Source organism: Salmo trutta, unplaced genomic scaffold (genome assembly GCF_901001165.1).
Source record: "Salmo trutta unplaced genomic scaffold, fSalTru1.1, whole genome shotgun sequence".
NCBI lineage: Eukaryota > Metazoa > Chordata > Actinopteri > Salmoniformes > Salmonidae > Salmo > Salmo trutta.
The window spans coordinates 1,404,281-1,425,910 of record NW_021823258.1 but is presented as its reverse complement, the minus strand read 5'-3'; the positions used below and the strand labels follow the sequence as shown (position 1 = coordinate 1,425,910).

General features: G+C 49.0%; 1 protein-coding gene and 1 long non-coding RNA gene across 2 annotated transcripts in view; both read right to left on the bottom strand.

Annotated features, from left to right (window-relative positions):
• LOC115189959 (uncharacterized) lies at nucleotides 1-1,825 on the bottom strand. The gene is made up of 2 exons (XR_003877070.1): nucleotides 519-1,825; nucleotides 1-382 (listed from the first exon to the last, which is right to left on the bottom strand). It is a non-coding gene; the product is annotated as an uncharacterized LOC115189959 (long non-coding RNA).
• Nucleotides 1,826-3,400: 1,575 nt separating this feature from the next.
• Nucleotides 3,401-21,630, bottom strand: part of LOC115189936 (voltage-dependent L-type calcium channel subunit alpha-1C) — a 26,883-nt gene continuing 8,653 nt past the window's right edge. The window contains exons 5-18 of the mRNA XM_029748445.1: nucleotides 20,877-20,942; nucleotides 18,953-19,044; nucleotides 18,475-18,634; nucleotides 14,896-15,023; nucleotides 14,206-14,405; nucleotides 13,248-13,477; nucleotides 12,905-13,045; nucleotides 11,124-11,509; nucleotides 10,917-10,943; nucleotides 9,969-10,100; nucleotides 9,369-9,487; nucleotides 8,845-8,942; nucleotides 7,887-8,258; nucleotides 3,401-7,671 (exon numbers count right to left, since the gene is read on the bottom strand). Of these exons, the coding sequence (XP_029604305.1) occupies nucleotides 7,219-7,671; nucleotides 7,887-8,258; nucleotides 8,845-8,942; nucleotides 9,369-9,487; nucleotides 9,969-10,100; nucleotides 10,917-10,943; nucleotides 11,124-11,509; nucleotides 12,905-13,045; nucleotides 13,248-13,477; nucleotides 14,206-14,405; nucleotides 14,896-15,023; nucleotides 18,475-18,634; nucleotides 18,953-19,044; nucleotides 20,877-20,942 (2,604 nt within the window). The 3' untranslated portion in view covers nucleotides 3,401-7,218. The remainder of the gene's footprint in view (nucleotides 7,672-7,886; nucleotides 8,259-8,844; nucleotides 8,943-9,368; nucleotides 9,488-9,968; nucleotides 10,101-10,916; nucleotides 10,944-11,123; nucleotides 11,510-12,904; nucleotides 13,046-13,247; nucleotides 13,478-14,205; nucleotides 14,406-14,895; nucleotides 15,024-18,474; nucleotides 18,635-18,952; nucleotides 19,045-20,876; nucleotides 20,943-21,630) is intronic.

Genomic DNA, 21,630 nt, shown 5'->3' with positions numbered 1-21,630 from the left:
CTGTGGTACAGAGTCACATCTTAATAAAGGAATCTGTGAAAACTGTGACAAATACAGCTGGTTACTGTTAACATCACAACAAGAGGATCAACCATTTCAACCAAGCCTGTTTAGATTAGGAGATGAGCTCTCTAGTACGTCTCTATGGTCATCCCTCAGTCGAGGATATGTGACAAGCCTGTTTAGATAGATGAGCTCTCTAGTATGTCTCTATGGTCATCCCTCAGTCGAGGATATGTGACAAGCCTGTTTAGATAGATGAGCTCTCTAGTATGTCTCTATGGTCATCCCTCAGTCGAGGATATGTGACAAGCCTGTTTAGATAGATGAGCTCTCTAGTACGTCTCTATGGTCATCCCTCAGTCGAGGATATGTGACAAGCCTGTTTAGATAGATGAGCTCTCTAGTACATCTCTATGGTCATCTCTCAGTTGAGGATATGTGACAAACCTGTTTAGATAGATGAGCTCTCTAGTACGTCTCTATGGTCATCCCTCAGTCGAGGATATGTGACAAACTGACCTGAACAGCAGTCCATGGTGAACTATCAATGTCTTTGGCCAGTGTCACCCAGATACTGTCCCCCCAGCTAGTAATCATGTAGTGGCCCACTGGCGGTCCACATCCAGCATAGTTAGCAGTCCACAGCTGGTAAACCACTTGTCAGTGTCCGATCATGTTCTTCAGAAAGTCCTTAACACTTTTCCTTCAGACAAAGTGACTGACTGACTGATCCTAAAGGTTCTCTAAAAGAGAACAAAATGAGCTCCATATTTATGATCTTTCAACATCACTGAGGGAAACGGAGAATATTTTTTGGCAAATTAGATTTTTTGGTGAAATGTCTATAAATATCATTGTATTGTGTGTATAGCTATTTGTTAATATAAGCCTATATAACTAGTCAACAAGAGGTGGTCTTTCCAGTGCTACAAATTGCACCTCATCCACCTTGATAATTAATTGATAATTAAAAGCCTCAACTTTCATATAATCACCTATGTTTCTATGAGTAGCAGTACCTTTTCTGTCAACAACTTACCCAGCATGCCACAGCCACAACGCTACAGAGACAACAGCGAAGACATCTCAGCCGGCCTGACAAGACATCCATGGCTTTCAACAATTGCACTATCATCCGAGACGCGTAGCGGCGTCACACAAACACTGCAGCACAAGAGTTCAGCCCACAGCACCCTGAATGAACATGAGGAAACTCACAGGACACAGTCTAAAAACAGGACGGCGTAGCTAAATGTTTAGAGGGGACTCTAAACCAAACACACTCGATGACAGCACTGACTGAAGCAGGGGTGCAAATACAGCAACACAAGAGTTTAGCCCACAGCACCCTGAATGAACATGAGGAAACTCACAGGACACAGTCTAAAAACAGGACGGCGTAGCTAAATGTTTAGAGGGGACTCTAAACCAAACACACTCGATGACAGCACTGACTGAAGCAGGGGTGCAAATACAGCAACACAAGAGTTTAGCCCACAGCACCCTGAATGAACATGAGGAAACTCACAGGACACAGTCTAAAAACAGGACGACGTAGCTAAATGTTTAGAGGGGACTCTAAACCAAACACACTCGATGACAGCACTGACTGAAGCAGGGGTGCAAATACAGCAACACAAAGGCTTTGGAAGAGATACTGTAGGTAGATTATGTACATGGGCCTAACCTCAGTCCTTTATATGGAAATTATTACATATACTTATGTCCTAAATGGCACCATATTCCCTATATACTATATAGTACACTACATTTGACCAGAGCCCTATTCCCTATATAGTGCACTACATTTGACCAGAGCCCTATTGCCTATATAGTACACTACATTTGACCAGAGCCCTATTCCCTATATAGTGCACTACATTTGACCAGAGCCCTATTCCCTATATAGTGCACTACATTTGACCAGAGCCCTATTCCCTATATAGTACACTACATTTGACCAGGGCCTATAGCCTAAGCCTCCTTCAGAAAGCCCTTTTAATGCTAAAATACAATCCATCGTCTCATCATTGTCCCTTTATCAATAAAAGTCCCCGAAAATGATATGACATTGTTGTTGGAGTAAACGTACCATACCCTTTGTTCAATCAAAATACAAAAACGGGGTCAAAGTCGGCTAAGGAGGACGTGCAGTTCAACAACGATGTCATATGGTTCTGTTGCAACACCACCTGGACATTTCACTCAATACATTCTCAAATATCAATCTTTCCTTTATACCCTGACATTCAGAGGAGTAATATATTGTATTTATAAACGAAGCTATGATAATATATAGTTTATAAAAAAATATACAATCGTGGACCAGTGAAATGATGTGTCATTCCATCATGACCAGTGCTATGCCTTTTGGACAAGTCCATGCACGTTATATAATAATACCTTGATGTTTCCTCCTGTTAATAAACTCTCTTCCAAAACTAGGTATACCTTCAATAAATATCCTTATTCGTCAGATGGATTGTCAATGTGATAAAATCTCATTTGTCTACTGGGTCTATCTGGTGGGGAATACGCTCTCGAAGAGACTAAACTATTTCACATCATGCATGTAAAAACAATAACACAATGATAATGTCAGACAGGCGACTGGTCTTATATTCAACAGCTCTGTTCCCCTCTCTCTTATAGCTACTATTTACACTCACCATCAGATAAATGATGAACACCTTGTCCCCCTCCAAAAAAAAATGTCCTCTGAAATGAGGTTGGGGTCAGAGTTAAGGGCTGGGGATAAAGGATAGTTCCTATTTGGTATAGTCGTCAAAACCTTCTTTTCATCATACATACAGTAAGCTTCATCTGTGACATGAAATGGTTGCTCAGTTATCAACAGAGTAAGACATTAAGAAAGAGTGTTATGCCTTGCTTCAGATAAAGTACAGCCACTTTTCACCACTTGGATAAACACAAGATATGCAAAAATCAGTTTTAAACAAAGCATGTCCTCTCCTGTCGGTCTGTCCAACACAGTAGCTGCAATATGTATTGACCCTAAGTTGATATTTACAAAACAAATATATTGAAAATAGCAACCCTTTTCTTGGTAGTTATAATACGGAACTTTGCCTGTTAAAAAATCAACACATTTCAAAACTTGGCACACTGAAATGCTGAACTGAAATCTCATGCAATAATGTACATCTAGTAGTTTTTCAATTCATGAACGTTTATGACAACTAATAAAAAGACAAAATAGATGGAAATCAAGAATTAAATACATCTTATTATATACTGAAATTAACCTGATTTCAAGTATAACAGGTTTCTTCCTCAATTTAAAATAACGCTGTAACCCAACAAAACAAAAAAAACATAAATATATTATATCTATAATACAATTTGTTCTCTTTATCACTTCTTTTGTACAACTGTATTTTTAAAAATGTTTTATAATTAATAATATGAATCTTCTTGTTTAAGTTAGTGCATTGTTTTTGCATATCTTGTGGAATGCAAGCACGCACCCACTCACTCCTTACTATACCAACATACTCTGTTAGCGTCCAACAAACAACATAGACGTCATGACTGATGTACCAACTCCTCACAGGGATTGTACCAGCCTCTGGCATTCTCTCACAAACTCACAGCCACAAACAATGGGTCTCAGGCCTCCCAATTCAAAAATACTATGAAGTACTCTTGAAGTACTCTTGAAGTTCTCATGAAGTACTGTATGTATATGAATATATGTATGGCACAGTTTGTTGGTGGATATATAGTAACCAAAATAATCTATACTGTAGAAATAGGATGTCGGGGGAAGAGGTGGGTGAGTGGAAGTCTCTACTTAAATGTTCACAAGCTTTGCATTATTTTGGAGTGGGGTGTCATCGTTTCAAGTAAACATTCATCAGGCTATATGGCTATAAGTGTGAGCCTTCAGAGAGGAGCTTAGTTACCCTGCAGCTAGCTATACAACATGGATGGTAAAGTGGTAGGATGGTAACATGGTAGGATGATAAAGTGGTAGAATGGTAAAGTGGTAGGATGGTAACGTGGTAGGATGGTAAAGTGGTAGTATGGTAAAGTGGTAGGATGGCAGCGTGGTAGGATGGGAACTTGGTAGGATGGTAACGTGGTAGGATGGTAAAGTGGTAGGATGTAACGTGGTAGGATGGTAACGTGGTAGGATGGTAACGTGGTAGGATGGTAACGTGGTAGGATGGTAACTTGGTAGAATGGTAACGTGGTAAGATAGTAACGTGGTAGGATGGTAACTTGGTAGGATAGTAACGTGGTAGGATGGTAAAGTGGTAGGATGTAAAGTGGTAGGATGGTAGATTTGGATTACTGTAACTAACAACAACTCTGGGATATATAGGGAATGGGAAAGACCGTCATCAACATTACAATCTGTCCTGCAAGACTGAAAGCCCAAAGACCTCCTCAACCTTGATGTTCAGACCCATGATAAAAAAAAAGGATTTTGGACGGCGGAAAAAGCATTGAAAATCTCTATTTTATAAATGTTTTAAGCTTGACACGTGTGCACTGTACAGACAACGTAGTGACATCCTAGACAGTCCTTACTGTACCACAGAGATTCATACTGTATCATCAGGATAGATTTATCACACTACAATATCATTGATACCTTGAACACTTTGAACATCATATTTGCATAATTAGGTTGATAATAATACACGAGTCAGTCGGAGTCATGCTTACGGTCAGTCGCCCCACAAGGCAGAGACATCCAACAGGAGATGTAGAATCACAATCCCACTAATCATGTATGTCTCCCTGTAAAGTGTTTACTGGAAAAAGGCTCCTAACGCCAATGTCCTGCTATTACGTGGCATTCCTTCTTTACGCACCGAATATTATCTTTGTCTCTTTGTCTACGACTACCGTCTGGCTGCAGTCTGTGAGTTAGGGTCATTTATTCCGTCTGTCGGTGATGATGTAATGGACAGGAGCACAGAGCTTGTTCAGATGCATCTCATTAGGCCTGGCAGGAACATAGAGTTGGATAGAGGGCACATTTGACCAGTTTTAACAGAGATGAGTTCTCTACTACATATCTATGGGAGTGCCTAACAGGGTGATATATAGTAATCATCATGTCACAGCTCAGGTGTCGAAGGTCACAGATCCCCTGTCTGATTGGCTTATCCTGTTCTGTTCTCTGATTGGTCTATCATGTCCTGTTCTCTGATTGGTCTATCCCGTCCTGCCCTCTGATAGGCTCCTTGATGAGATCTGATGAAAACCTCAGTAGTTCAATATTCAGAACAACAAACAACCATCAAATAATTAAAGCAGCGATAGGAGGAAAAACACAGCTTTGGAAGCATGCCTGTCACATGGTTTTCTGTTCAGGTGGTAGGGTGATAGATAAAAGTGAAACATGACACCATACTTAGTTAATGCTACCTTAATTTAACCGTTTAGGTATAGTGTTGCTTTTAAGAAACAGCGATACATATTTCACCCCCTCACCTCCAAATACAGCTTTCACCTCAGGGACAAAATAAATAAATAAATAAATACAATGTGTTTAAAAGATGCATACTAATAGGTACACATTTTACTACGTCCTGCCGCTGCACCCCACACACACAGGTTTCAATACTTCTTAACTTCCTAAAATCTCCTAAGAAATAAATCAAGCAAAATACACAGTTAGGGCCAGCACCCCGATTTGGGCAAAAATAAGGATAAATAACATCATGAAAAATAACAAATTAAGAAATCAAGTCTGGCCAGTTTTGCACAATACTGTTTGTGTGTGTGTGTAAAATACATGAAGTGGATTGGATTCTGATCTGTGTGTTGTGGTGATTATAGCAACTTGGCACCAACACCTAGCCACTGTATTGTCACAGACAAGAAAGGCCATATCTTACCTCAGCCCTGCCCAGTTTCTCCTCCTTTCCTACACTCATCCCCCAAAACATCCTACAGTGATGATAGCAGGATGGACGGCCCACTGAGGAGTTTAAAACTATAACCGATAAACGACTACAACCAAAACAATGCAGATTTAATAACTGAACTGAGAGAGAGAGAGAGAGAGAGAGAGAGAGAGAGAGAGAGAGAGAACGGAGGATGGGAGGTTGAGGTAACCATGGCAGCTAGGTGGCGCTGTCCCTGTTTAGGACGGCTGCATGTGATGAGGAAGTGGCGGCATTATGACAGAGAGGGAGGTGTGCGAGTGGTGGAGGGAGGAAAGAGGGATGGAGGAGAGGAGGAGGGCGTAGGCTGTTGGTGGACAGTACGACAGCTGAGCATGATAAAGATAAACACATCCTGGATGTTGGTGTCTCTCTGTGTCGCTCCCTGTCGTGGGCTCCTCCTTCAGATCCTGGATGTTGGTGTCTCTCTGTGTCGCTCCCTGTCGTTGGCTCCTCCGTACAGTCCAGTGTCTATGTTTAATGTTAATATAGAAATCCTGGGTGAGGGTCCGTCCCTTAAACACGTCCCCCTTGCTGGCAGTTCCCTCTTCCAAAGGTTCCCTGTGATGGTAGCCAGCAGAATGCAGCAGTCTTACAGTAGGTGGCCCAGCTCTGAAGGGCAACGCAGCGCGAGGAGGGATAGGAAGAAGACCTTTGAACCTCAACAGCACGACCTCTAACCTCTGACTCTAATCTCTAACTCCCTCATTTATTATCCCAGAATGCATCTGCCTGGTGGCCACAGCGTTGAAAACGACGCACTTGAAGAACGAAGGGAAGACAGAAACAACACATGGAATACAAACATACAGTTCTTCTTCCTCTATTCTCCTAACTGCTGTCCTTTTCATTTAGGCTTCCCTACTCCTCCTCTATTCTCCTGACTGCTGTCCTTTTCATTTAGGCTTCCCTACTCGTCCTCTATTCTCCTAACTGCTGTCCTTTTCATTTAGGCTTCCCTACTCTGTGAGGCACTTTTGAAACACACACACACACACACACACACACACACACACACACACACACACACACACACACACACACACACACACACACACACACACACACACACACACACACACACACACACACACACACACACACACACACACACGAAAACACAAATCAATCAAATAAAATGGCTTCCATAAAACTAAATAAATCTGTTTAGAAGTAATCGTCCGTGCCGTGGACCACCAACGTCAGGTCTCATCCAGCAGACAGAGAGAGAGAGATAGAGGGGGGTCCAGACCGAGGTCCACTGTTGCTGCTGTGTGTGTGAGGGTCCACCCTACAAACTGGTTACACACTCCATGTCCTCATCCTCCAACAGACCGCTGTTCCTCTGCCCCACCTCCACCACCACCTCCACACCCCCGGTGTGCTCTTCCTCCCCTCCCACCACCTCCAACCTCTCCTCATCCTCCGGATCCCCGTGCTGCCCTAGGTGAGTGGCCCCTAGTAGCTCCTCAATCTCCCCAGGGGCCGTGGCCCCCCGAACGGCCCCAGGCCCATCGCTGAGGCTGAGGCCTGGCTCCTGGGAAGCAGCATGGTCCCTGTTGCAGTGCATGTAGGGTAAAAGGTTGCCGTTGGGACTGGGCTGGCTGTTGCCGTTGAGGATGTTGTCGGCTGCGTTCTCCATCTCCTCGATGGTCATGTCGCACGCGTCCGCCAGCTCCTGCTTGGTCACCTCGATGAAGGACGGGTCCTGAGCAAAATGGCCCAGGCCCTCTGATATCAACACCTGTAGAGAGAGAGAGAGTTAAATGAGGAGATTGACTTTGAGATGAAGATCTAGAGGAGATGTAAGGGGAGATGCTGTGTGAAGTATGAACTTCTACTAACTTGACCTCTGGGTCGTTTTTCAGCCCAGAGAAAAGTCAGATATGAGGAGAATATATCATGTTGAGAGAGAGAGAGATATGGAGAGCAGAGATGAAACATCCATCCTTCACTCACCGCTTCCACCAGGCTGCCGGCGCTACCGTGGGACAACGATGTGGCGTCCTTGTGCACCGTGCTAGGCACCGTGAGGGAGACCGGCCGCGGCGGCCGCTGGCTAGCCGTACCCACCCCAGGGCTGATAGCGGGACTGTTCCCGTTGCTGTCGCTGTACCACGGCCCACAGTTGACCGAGGGCAGGCTGGAGTTGAGCTCGTAGGAGCCGGTGCCAGGGCCCGTGCCCTGGAGGCGCAGGGTGGGCACACGCTGGTAGGAGGCCTGGCTACCCCGGCCTGTGGGACTGGTAGGAGACGTAGAGCAGAGCTGCGTGAAGAGGGTCGGGGAGTGGCTCCGTCGAAGCAGGGGGCTCAAACCTGCTACTGCTAGTGCCTGGGAGGGTGGGTGGTGGGGGAAGGAGTTATGTTTAGAAATGCGTATATGAAAAATAAACGTGTGTGTGTGTGTGTGTGTGTGTGTGTGTGTGTGTGTGTGTGTGTGTGTGTGTGTGTGTGTGTGTGTGTGTGTGTGTGTGTGTGTGTGTGTGACATGAATAAAGAGAATAAGGAGAGATAATTAGGCATAAAATCATGATATACTGTATAGTGGGTGCATATGTGTAAAACTGATCTAGCTGTAAAATGATCAGGTGTGTAAAACTGATCTAGCTGTAAAATGATCAGGTGTGTAAAACTGATCTAGCTGTAAAATGATCAGGTGTGTAAAACTGATCTAGGTGTAAAATGATCAGGTGTGTAAAACTGATCTAGGTGTAAAATGATCAGGTGTGTAAAACTGATCTAGCTGTAGAATGATCAGGTGTGTAACACTGATCTAGCTGTAAAATGATCAGGTGTGTAAAACTGATCTAGCTGTAGAATGATCAGGTGTGTAAAACTGATCTAGCTGTAGAATGATCAGGTGTGTAAAACTGATCTAGCTGTAAAATGATCAGGTGTGTAAAACCATCCCTACTCACCTGATGGTGTACCAGGTGCAGCGGTAGTGCTGTCTTCTGGGAGACGTCTGCTCTCGTCTGTCTCCTCAGACACTCCAGATGGAAGGACGACCGCCGACCTGAACCAAGGGGAGAGAAGGACTGAGAGACTGCACGTACATAGGATATCAATTAACCAGAAATATTACCCAATTAATAATTAACCAGAACAATTAACCATTTAACAAGTTACCAGACATATGAACCAATTAACAATTAACCAGCGAGGGAGAGGCTGCATAGAATAACAATTACTAGAATGGACTTTCCCATTTCAAGTCAACAGACTGTGGGAGGGGGGTGTGGGAGGGGGGTTGAGGGGGGAGTTAAGTAGAGTGGGGGTAAGGGGTATTTTGTTACCCAGTGCTTTAGGCAGACAGGTCTAACTCTGGGGATTAGGTATGGGATAGGGGTGTTTGGTTTGGGTGAGGATTTGAGGTTAGTGGGGGTTGAAGTGAGGTCTAAGGGCCGTTGTAGTAGTGTGGTCTTAGACAGGCAGGTCTTACCCAGAGCTGTGGGACAGAGGAACGCTCGTCTGGGAGAGTGCCAGGGTCTCCTGTCCCCCCCATCCTCTCCTTCCTCCATAGGAGTCAGCTGCTTGTTCTCCTCATCCTGATACACCAGCCTGAAAACACACAGACGCAAGGTCACACACACACACACGCACACACGCACGCACGTACACACGTACACACGCACACACACGTACACACACACGTACACACACACACACACACACACACACACACACACACACACACACACACACACGTTATTGTGGGGCATACAGAGACCATGAAAGGAACATCTTTTCATGGTGAAAGAGAAAGAGAGAGAGAGAGAGAGAGAGAGAGAGGGACAGTGAGAAAACACAGATAAAAAGACAGAGGGAAATATCGATAGCGAGAGAAGCAGAGAAGAAGAGAGGGAAGGATAGAAGAGAGAGAGGTGGAGAGAAGCAGAGAAGAAGAGAGGGGAGGATAGAAGAGAGAGAGGTGGAGAGAAACAGAGAAGAAGAGAGGGGAGGATAGAAGAAAGAGAGGTGGAGAGAAACAGAGAAGGAGAGAGGGGAGGATAGAAGAGAGAGAGGTGGAGAGAAACAGTACATGTCTGAGGTGAGAATGTTCTGGTCGCTTCGGTGGTATTCTCTCTCGTCCGCGTAACTCTCATCGTACGTCTCGTCCGTCGACGCCTCCTCTCGCCTGATGAACGGCAGACGGCTGTCAGTGGAGTCCGAGCTGCAGAGGATAAAAACAACAACAAAACCACCTCTCACTAACCAGCTCACAAGAAACAATAGAAAGACAGGAGGATTATCCCCAACAGCAGCAGGGAGAGAGGGGAGGAAGCACGGTGGTTAGAAGCAAGATGGCGGCGAGAAGCAGAATGAACAGAGAATCAACACATGGGAGAGATAGTGACAGTGGTCCGGCCGCGTGTTGTATTATACTCTACACAGCTGAATGAAAGCTTTAGGAGGATCCAACCAGGTTGAATCACTAGGCTGTGTTGAGGAGGAAGTAAGCCACTCACATGTCAGCACAGGAGGCTGCTGAGAGGAGGACAGCTCATAATAATGGCTGGAACGGAGCGAATGGAATGGCATCAAACACCTGGAAACCATGGAAACCATGTGTTTGACGTATTTCATACCATTCCACCTGTTCCGCTCCAGTCATTAACATGAGCCATGTCCTCATCAATTAAGATGCCACCAACCTCCTGTGATGTCCCTCCTGTCAGGGTGGATCCAACCAGAGCTACATGAGCTAAAAACACTGTAGAGGATGCATAACCTCATCCCTGTTCTGTACAATATACATCCCCTCTTCCTCCTCTGGTTAAAATCTACCAAGATCACACCAGAAGAGTAAAAACAGGTTCAATATTGACTGAAGTCCAGACACTTGTCTGTCCCTAAGTATCTTTAGCTCACTGTAGCAAGGATCCAGCCATGGACTGTATGGACAACAGGGTTGGCAGAACCCTTCCATACTGATGCCTCCTGGGCATTTACAACTCTCTCTCTCTCTCCTCCTGAGAGAGCAACATACCGCATGAGGGAGTCATAGAAACACATCCTGTGCTCAGCGTCAGTCAGTGTGGAGAGGAAGAGAGAAGGAGAGAGAGACAGACAGTGACTACCAATCAGAATTAGCAACAGATCCACAGGTGGCCTAGAGAGGTCACTGATAAAAGACAGACTGGAGAATAACACCAACGTACTCTACAGAACCCAGAGAAACCAGAGAGACACCCACCTCTTGGGAGGGAAGCACCATGCGGACCTCGGCAGTAGTATCGGGGTTAGCGGGGGACCGCTCTGCCCGTCCACAGTACTGATGCTGGGGCTAGGGAAACGGCTGACCCCCCCTGGACCCCCAACCCCCACTACCACACCGGGGACCGCCGTGTTGTTGGCATTGTTGATGTTAGCGTTGGAGCCCGAGGAAGAGTAGGAGCTCGGGGTGAAGGTGGTAGAGTCCATCAACTTCTCGTGGGACGGAGACTCGCCCTCGCCGGGGCTGCCCGTCTGGCTGATGTGGAGCGGGCGCTGCGTGGTGAAGGATTGTGGGAAGGTGTTGCGCCCGCTGTCGCGCCCGTCGTTGTAGTAGCTGACGTGGTTGCCAAACAACCCACCCGCTCGCTGTAGGAGGAGCGAGCGAGAGGGGGAGGAGAGAGAGGAGAGAGAGGAGGCAGTGAGAGAGAAAGGAGGAGAGAGGGGGAGGAGAGAGTGGAGAGAGAGAGGGATGAGAGAGAGGGAGGAGCGAGAGAGGGAGGGAGGAGAGAGAGGAGAGAGGGGGAGGAGAGAGAGGAGGCAGTGAGAGAGAGGAGGAGAGAGGGGGAGGAGAGAGAGGAGAGAGAGAGAGGGAGGAGAGAGAAAGGGATGAGAGAGAGAGGGAGGAGAGAGAGGAGAGAGGGGGAGGAGAGAGAGGAGGCAGTGAGAGAGAGAGGAGGAGAGAGAGGAGAGAGAGAGAGAGAGAGAGAGGAGAGAGAGAGAGGGAGGAGAGAGAGAGAGAGAGATGAGAGATGAGAGAGAGAGGGAGGAGAGAGAGGAGAGAGGGGGAGGAGAGAGAGGAGGTAGTGAGAGAGAGATGAGAGAGAGAGGAGGAGAGAGAGGAGAGAGAGGGGGAGGAGAGAGAGGGGGAGGAGAGAGAGGAGAGAGAGAGGGGGAGGAGAGAGAGAGGAGGGGAGGGAGAGGGAGGAGAGAGGGAGGAGAGAGGCGGAGGAGAGAGAGGAGAGGGGGAGGAGAGGAGAGAGAGGATGAGAGAGAGGAGAGAGAGAGGGAGGAGAGAGAGGAGAGAGAGAGGAGAGAGAGAGGGAGGAGAGAGAGGAGAGAGAGAGGAGAGAGAGAGGAGAGAGAGAGAGGGGGATGAGTATTGTGTAGCGTTACATCCATCTAAAATCACACAGTCATGCTATTCTGCTATTCTGACTAAATCTATTCAGTCTATGTCGTATGGACAATGCAAAGCATAGGCCTGGTTTATGACTGGAGTAATGGTGAACAGCAATGTCTCCCTCTATTGGGGAGGGATAGTGTTTAGGTGTCAAAGTGGATGAGAATGACATTTAGTAGGTACTGAAGTGTAGTAGGTACTGAAGTGTAGTGGATACTGAAGTGTAGTGGATACTGAAGTGTAGTAGGTACTGAAGTGTAGTGGTTACTGACGTGTAGTGGGTACTGAAGTGTAGTGGGTACTGAAGTGTAGTGGTTACTGACGTGTAGTGGGTACTGAAGTGTAGTGGGTACTGAAGTGTAGTAGATACTGAAGTGTAGTAGGTACTGAAGTGTAGTGGTTACTGACGTGTAGTGGGTACTGAAGTGTAGTGGGTACTGAAGTGTAGTGGGTACTGAAGTGTAGTAGATACTGAAGTGTAGTGGGTACTGAAGTGTAGTGGGTACTGAAGTGGCATCTGGAGCCAATGATGGTGGATGGTGAAGAACCAGATGTAATCCTTATAGCTGGTCACAGCAGAAGCGATGGGCCTGATGAAGCTCAGTAGTTCAGACAGAGGGGTGTGTGGGGCTGTAGCCGACCTTTACCCTGAAGATATCGTCCTCGGACGCAGCAGAGACCGGCTCCTTCATCGACTTGTCCAGGTCCTCCTCCACTGTGAGGTCACCTGATATGGCCCTCCGGATCTCAGGACCCATGTCATGGAGCGTCCGCAGGCCCGCCTGATTAGAAATACAGACAGACACAGACATGCACAAGCACAAGCACAGATAAACAGACATGGAGGAACAAACAGAAACACAGACTCATTGTTTTAGTGTGAATACTCATTTGATATGTTCAGTTAAGTACTAACACACTTGTAAAAGATCAAACAGTGCTCTGGTCTGAAGGTCTGACAGGCAGGAACTTGTAGTGACCCACCTGCAGGGAGAGAGCCGTCTTGGGGGGTACCTTGGCCACCAGGCCCTGCTCTTTACGCTTCTTAAACTTCCTGAAGTACTCCTGGATCAGGAAAGTGGCGTAGAACTTCCCAACCGTCACCTCATCATCTCCAGCAGGGGGCACGACCTGATCCAGGAGCTTCATACTGGTTCTCTTCCAGATCTTCTTCACTATCGCCCGAAGCTCCTCGTTCGCCTGCTCCAAGTTACCTTCACACACACACACACACACACACACACACACACACACACACACACACACACGTTAATGTGGGGCATACAGAGAGAGGTGGAGAGAAGCAGAGAAGAAGAGAGGGGAGGATAGAAGAGAGAGAGGTGGAGAGAAGCAGAGAAGAAGAGAGGGGAGGATAGAAGAGAGAGAGGTGGAGAGAAACAGAGAAGAAGAGAGGGGAGGATAGAAGAGAGAGAGGTGGAGAGAAACAGAGAAGAAGAGGGGAGGATAGAAGAGAGAGAGGTGGAGAGAAGCAGAGAAGAAGAGAGGGGAGGATAGAAGAGAGAGGGGTGGAGAGAAACAGAGAAGAAGAGAGGGGAGGATAGAAGAGAGAGGGGTGGAGAGAAGCAGAGAAGAAGAGAGGGGAGGATAGAAGAGAGAGGGGTGGAGAGAAGCAGAGAAGAAGAGAGGGGAGGATAGAAGAGAGAGGGGTGGAGAGAAGCAGAGAAGAAGAGAGGGGAGGATAGAAGAGAGAGGGGTGGAGAGAAGCAGAGAAGAAGAGAGGGGAGGATAGAAGAGAGAGGGGTGGAGAGAAGCAGAGAAGAAGAGAGGGGAGGATAGAAGAGAGAGGGGTGGAGAGAAGCAGAGAAGAAGAGAGGGGAGGATAGAAGAGAGAGGGGTGGAGAGAAGCAGAGAAGAAGAGAGGGGAGGATAGAAGAGAGAGAGGTGGAGAGAAGCAGTACACACACAAAATCAAATGTTTTACCATCAGTCTTGATCCTCAGTGCTGTTCGTACCAGGGCAAACAGGGTGGCATTGAACATGACTGTGCCATCGCTGTTCAGGGGCATGTTCATGGAGACCAGACGCTTGCAGGCCACCCGGTGGGGACAGAGCTTCCCGAAGCCCAGAGGAGGCTGAATCCTCCTCAACAGAGTTACCACATCTAGGTGCTTGATACGACCCCTGTGGAACAGACAACAATATTTAGAGAGAGAGAGAGAGAGACAGAGAGAGAGAGAGAGACAGAGAGAGAGACAGAGAGAGAGACAGAGAGAGAGAGACTGAGAGAGCGAGAGACAGACAGAGAGAGAGAGAGAGAGCGAGAGACAGACAGAGAGAGACTGAGAGAGTGAGAGAGAGAGAGAGAAACAGAGAGAGAGAGAGAGAGAGAGAGAGAGAGAGAGAGAGAGCGAGAGACAGACAGAGAGAGACAGACAGAGAGAGAGAGAGAGCGAGACAGAGAGAGAGACAGACAGAGAGAGAGACAGACAGAGAGAGACAGAGAGAGTGAGAGAGACTAAGAGAGAGGGAGGGAGATACTGAGAGAGAGAGAGAGAGAGAGACTAAGAGAGAGAGAGAGAGAGAGAGAGAGAGAGAGAGAGAGAGAGAGTGAGAGAGACTAAGAGAGAGGAAGGGAGATACTGAGAGAGATGCTGTTTGAAGTTGTACTGACTTGGCCTCTGGGTCGTACTCAGCCCAGATCCTCTTGAACTCATCCAGGTGGTGTGGTCCTAGAATAGACCAGTCTCTGGTCAGGTAGTCAAAGTTATCCATGATCACAGCCACAAACAGGTTGATGATCTGTGGACAGAGAGATAACAGACCCAATTAATCAACTCATCAGTCTCTATGACAGCTGACAGAGAGACAACAGACCCAATTAATCAACTCATCAGTCCCAATGACAGCTGACAGAGAGACAACAGACCCAATTAATCAGCTCATCAGTCTCGATGACAGCTGACAGAGAGACAACAGACCCAATTAATCAACTCATCAGTCCCAATGACAGCTGACAGAGAGACAACAGACCCAATTAATCAACTCATGGGATTGTCCCTCCCTGCTCTCTGTAGCTAGTGGGATTGTCCCTCCCCGCTCTCTGTAGCGAGTTGGATTGTCCCTCCCTGCTCTCTGTAGCTAGTGGCATTGTCCCTCCCCGCTCTCTGTAGCTAGTGGGATTGTCCCTCCCTGCTCTCTGTAGCTAGTGGGATTGTCCCTCCCTGCTCTCTGTAGCTAGTGGGATTGTCCCTCCCCGCTCTCTATAGCTAGTGGGATTGTCCCTCCCTGCTCTTCGTAGCTAGTGGGATTGTCCCTCCCTGCTCTCTGTACCTAGTGGGATTGTCCCTCCTGGCTCCCTGTAGCTAGTGGGATTGTTCCTCCCTGCTCTCTGTAGCTAGTGGGATTGTCCCTCTTGGTTCTCTGTAGCTAGTGGAATTGTCACTCCCTGCTCTCTGTAGCTAGTGGGATTGTCCCTCCCCGCTATCTGTAGCTAGTGGGATTGTCCCTCCCCGCTCTCTGTAGCTAGTGGGATTGTCCCTCCCCGCTCTCTGTAGCTAGTGGGATTGTCCCTCCCCGCTCTCCGTAGCTAGTGGGATTGTCCCTCCTGGCTCCCTGTAGCTAGTGGGATTGTTCCTCCCTGCTCTCTGTAGCTAGTGGGATTGTCCCTCTTGGTTCTCTGTAGCTAGTGGAATTGTCCCTCCCTGCTCTCTGTAGCTAGTGGGATTGTCCCTCCCCGCTATCTGTAGCTAGTGGGATTGTCCCTCCCCGCTCTCTGTAGCTAGTGGGATTGTCCCTCCCCGCTCTCTGTAGCTAGTGGGATTGTCCCTCCCCGCTCTCCGTAGCTAGTGGGATTGTCCCTCCTGGCTCCCTGTAGCTAGTGGGATTGTTCCTCCCCGCTCTCTGTAGCTAGTGGGATTGTCCCTCTTGGCTATCTGTAGCTAGTGGAATTGTCCCTCCCTGCTCTCTGTAGCTAGTGGAATTGTCCCTCCCTGCTCTCTGTAGCTAGTGGGATTGTCCCTCCCCGCTCTCTGTAGCGAGTTGGATTGTCCCTCCCCGCTCTCTGTAGCTAGTGGCATTGTCCCTCCCCGCTCTCTGTAGCTAGTGGGATTGTCCCTCCCTGCTCTCTGTAGCTAGTGGGATTGTCCCTCCCTGCTCTCTGTAGCTAGTGGGATTGTCCCTCCCCGCTCTCTATAGCTAGTGGGATTGTCCCTCCCTGCTCTTCGTAGCTAGTGGGATTGTCCCTCCCTGCTCTCTGTACCTAGTGGGATTGTCCCTCCTGGCTCCCTGTAGCTAGTGGGATTGTTCCTCCCTGCTCTCTGTAGCTAGTGGGATTGTCCCTCTTGGTTCTCTGTAGCTAGTGGAATTGTCACTCCCTGCTCTCTGTAGCTAGTGGGATTGTCCCTCCCCGCTATCTGTAGCTAGTGGGATTGTCCCTCCCCGCTCTCTGTAGCTAGTGGGATTGTCCCTCCCCGCTCTCTGTAGCTAGTGGGATTGTCCCTCCCCGCTCTCCGTAGCTAGTGGGATTGTCCCTCCTGGCTCCCTGTAGCTAGTGGGATTGTTCCTCCCTGCTCTCTGTAGCTAGTGGGATTGTCCCTCTTGGTTCTCTGTAGCTAGTGGAATTGTCCCTCCCTGCTCTCTGTAGCTAGTGGGATTGTCCCTCCCCGCTCTCTGTAGCTAGTGGGATTGTCCCTCCCCGCTCTCTGTAGCTAGTGGGATTGTCCCTCCCCGCTCTCTGTAGCTAGTGGGATTGTCCCTCCCCGCTCTCCGTAGCTAGTGGGATTGTCCCTCCTGGCTCCCTGTAGCTAGTGGGATTGTTCCTCCCCGCTCTCTGTAGCTAGTGGGATTGTCCCTCTTGGCTATCTGTAGCTAGTGGAATTGTCCCTCCCTGCTCTCTGTAGCTAGTGGAATTGTCCCTCCCTGCTCTCTGTAGCTAGTGGGATTGTCCCTCCCCGCTATCTGTAGCTAGTGGGATTGTCCCTCCCCGCTCTCTGTAGCTAGTGGGATTGTCCCTCCCCGCTCTCTGTAGCTAGTGGGATTGTCCCTCCCCGCTCTCTGTAGCTAGTGGGATTGTCCCTCCCCGCTCTCTGTAGCTAGTGGGATTGTCCCTCCCCGCTCTTCGCAGCTTGTGGGATTGTCCCTCCCCGCTCTCCGTAGCTTGTGGGATTGTCCCTCCCCGCTCTCTGTAGCTAGTGGGATTGTCCCTCCCTGCTCTCTGTAGCTAGTGGGATTGTCCCTCCCCGCTATCTGTAGCTAGTGGGATTGTCCCTCCCCGCTCTCTGTAGCTAGTGGGATTGTCCCTCCCTGCTCTCTGTAGCTAGTGGAATTGTCCCTCCCCGCTCTCTGTAGCTTGTGGGATTGTCCCTCCCCGCTCTCCGTAGCTAGTGGGATTGTCCCTCCCCGCTCTCTGTAGCTAGTGGGATTGTCCCTCCCCGCTCTCTGTAGCTAGTGGGATTGTCCCTCCCCGCTCTCTGTAGCTAGTGGGATTGTCCCTCCCCGCTCTCTGTAGCTAGTGGGATTGTCCCTCCCCGCTCTCTGTAGCTAGTGGAATTGTCCCTCCCTGCTCTCTGTAGCTAGTGGGATTGTCCCTCCTCGCTCTCTGTAGCTAGTGGGATTGTCCCTCCCCGCTCTCCGTAGCTAGTGGGATTGTCCCTCCCCGCTCTCTGTAGCTAGTGGGATTGTCCCTCCCCGCTCTCTGTAGCTAGTGGGATTGTCCCTCCCCGCTCTCTGTAGCTAGTGGAATTGTCCCTCCCCGCTCTCTGTAGCTTGTGGGATTGTCCCTCCCCGCTCTCCGTAGCTAGTGGGATTGTCCCTCCCCGCTCTCTGTAGCTAGTGGGATTGTCCCTCCCCGCTCTCCGTAGCTAGTGGGATTGTCCCTCCCCGCTCTCTGTAGCTAGTGGGATTGTCCCTCCCCGCTCTCTGTAGCTAGTGGGATTGTCCCTCCCCGCTCTCTGTAGCTAGTGGGATTGTCCCTCCCCGCTCTCTGTAGCTAGTGGGATTGTCCCTCCCCGCTCTTTGTAGCTAGTGGGATTGTCCCTCCTGGTTCTCTGTAGCTAGTGGGATTGTCCCTCCCCGCTCTCTATAGCTAGTGGGATTGTCCCTCCCCGCTCTCTGTAGCTAGTGGGATTGTCCCTCCTGGTTCTCTGTAGCTAGTGGGATTGTCCCTCCCCGCTCTCTGTAGCTAGTGGGATTGTCCCTCCCCGCTCTCTGTAGCTAGTGGGATTGTCCCTCCCCGCTCTCCGTAGCTACTTACCAGGAAGGCACAGAGCATGTAGAAGCTGACAAAGTAGAAGATAGCGAAGTGACTCCCACACTGGTCCTCGCTGGCTGGCCCCACCTCTGACCCCTTCTCACAGGGTCGCATGGGGGCGCATGCCAGCATGATCTCCTGCCACGCCTCGCCTGTGGCACACCTGGGCACAGGTAAACAACCAGGTGTCACACACAGAAGGCTCTACTGTAGAATGGGCTCCATGAAGGATCCACCTGGTGGTGAAACGCTGCATGGTTGTCCGACCTTCAAAGGTAGAGTTTTCAAACAAAAAGTGGGAAAGGACATCACGGCTTGCAGAAGAGATGGAAAGGATGCGTAGGGGTTTGATAAAACACCGTTACTCTGAGATGGCAGTGCTTTCATGATCTCCAGATCTGTTGGGGCTCTTTTAAATCAGGAATTTGTGACGGTGGTTTACAGTCTGGAAAGAGAGGAGCAGAACAGACGAGTGGCTCACCTGAAGAGCAGGAGTGTAGCCTGGGGGAAGGTCTGGAAGTTGTTGTTTCTGTTGATCTGACTGTTGTCTCTCAGGGCTATCTTACCAAACATCTGCAGGGGGCAAGGTTGTTAGGAGACACAGGGCACGCCAGGTCAACATGGTGCAAGACAGCCACGCCACAGAGGACAGACGACATCATCAGGTCAGTGTCACAGAGGACAGACGACATCGTCAGGTCAGTACCACAGAGGACAGACGACATCGTCAGGTCAGTGCCACAGAGGACAGACGACATCGTCAGGTCAGTGCCACAGAGGACAGACGACATCGTCAGGTCAGTGCCACAGAGGACAGACGACATCGTCAGGTCAGTGCCACAGAGGACAGACGGCATCGTCAGGTCAGTGCCACAGAGGACAGACGGCATCGTCAGGTCAGTGCCACAGAGGACAGACGACATCGTCAGGTCAGTGCCACAGAGGACAGACGACATCGTCAGGTCAGTGACACAGAGGACAGACGACATCGTCAGGTCAGTACCACAGAGGACAGACGACATCGTCAGGTCAGTGCCACAGAGGACAGACGACATCGTCAGGTCAGTGACACAGAGGACAGACGTCATCGTCAGGTCAGTACCACAGAGGACAGACGACATCGTCAGGTCAGTGCCACAGAGGACAGACGACATCGTCAGGTCAGTACCACAGAGGACAGACGTCATCATCAGGTCAGTGCCACAGAGGACAGACGACATCGTCAGGTCAGTACCACAGAGGACAGACGTCATCATCAGGTCAGTACCACAGAGGACAGACGACATCATCAGGTCAGTGCCACAGAGGACAGACGACATCGTCAGGTCAGTACCACAGAGGACAGACGACATCATCAGGTCAGTGCCACAGAGGACAGACGACATCGTCAGGTCAGTGACACAGAGGACAGACGTCATCGTCAGGTCAGTATCACAGAGGACAGGGGACCGAGGAGACAGGTCAGTACCACAGAGGACAGACGGCATCGTCAGGTCAGTGCCACAGAGGACAGACGTCATCGTCAGGTCAGTGCCACAGAGGACAGACGTCATCGTCAGGTCAGTGCCACAGAGGACAGACGTCATCGTCAGGTCAGTACCACAGAGGACAGGGGACCGAGGAGACAGGACAATAACCACAAGGCTTGTCAACATGTATATAAGGTAACAACATCTAGAGCTGGTTGCCCGGACATGGATTCAGCCTCGTCCTGGTATTAAAATCACTTTCAATGGAGCATGCTTTTAATTCCTGGACGAGGCTTAAAGTGTGCCTGGGAAACCAGCCCCTAGAGAGACAACGTAGAGAGATGAAAGGTTATTATAGTGTGGAGGAGAAAACAGGACCTTGGGTTAGAACAGCTGGCGACACAGACAGGACAAGACTGGCTAGAGGAGAGAAACAGAGGGAGGGAGAGAAACAGAGGGACGGAGAGAAACAGAGGGAGGGGAGAGAAACAGAGGGAGGGAGAGAAACAGAGGGAGGGAGAGAAACAGAGGGAGGGTGAGAAACAGAGGGAGGGGAGAGAAACAGAGGGAGGGGAGAGAAACAGAGGGAGGGGAGAGAAACAGAGGGAGGGGAGAGAAACAGAGGGAGGGGAGAGAAACAGAGGGAGGGGAGAGAAACAGAGGGAGGGGAGAGAAACAGAGGGAGGGGAGAGAAACAGAGGGAGGGAGAGAAACAGAGGGAGGGAGAGAAACAGAGGGAGGGAGAGAAACAGAGAGAGGGGAGAGAAACAGAGGGAGGGAGAGAAACAGAGAGAGGGGAGAGAAACAGAGGGAGGGAGAGAAACAGGGAGAGAGAGAAACAGAGGGAGGGAGAGAAACAGAGGGAGGGAGAGAAACAGAGGAGAGAAACAGACGGGACCAATCCCAGATGCTCGGGGGCTGAGCAGCAGTTCTTACCTGCATCCCAATGACGGCGTAGATGAAAAAGAGCATCACTATGAGCAATGCTACGTAGGGGAGGGCCTGGGGGTGGAACAGAGAGAGATCAGTGACAACAACACTGTCTAGCACCACAGCACCAACAACACGGTACGGTAACACACTGCTGCACAAACAGTCACGGTCCTTTTCCCACAGTCCAACACAAGAGAAATAACTCTTATCAGAACCCCTTAATCAAACGTTTGGGCTTTTATTTGGGGGAGTGCTCCTAGAAAACCAGCTACATTTAAAATGTTCAGACACTCTTATTTAAGCTCATACATTTTCCTACTGGTCCCCCCACGGGAATTGAACCCACAACCCTGGAGTTGCAAGCACCATGCTCTACCAACTGAGCCACACGGGACCAATGATGGACAGCTTCTCTTCACCCTAGAAATACCATCTGAACGTGTAAGCCGTATCATTAACCTATAGCATGGTGAGAAGGCTATGACAGCATGCATATGAAGGGTATTGGGGGTTTGAGAGACAGTTAGATGCTGACTGGTTAGCTGGACACATAATTCCTCCCTTCTACATTCCTCCCTCAAGCAGGGTCAGGGTCAAGCTGAATTTAAGACACTCAATTCAGAAGTGATTTGAAATGAAAATTGTAATATGGAAAAACTGAAATAAATAGGCTATCTAAAAGAAAATTGGTTTATTGATAATTCATTTAAAATAAATATTTTTTAAAATTATTGGCCAGGTACAGACCAGAACTAAA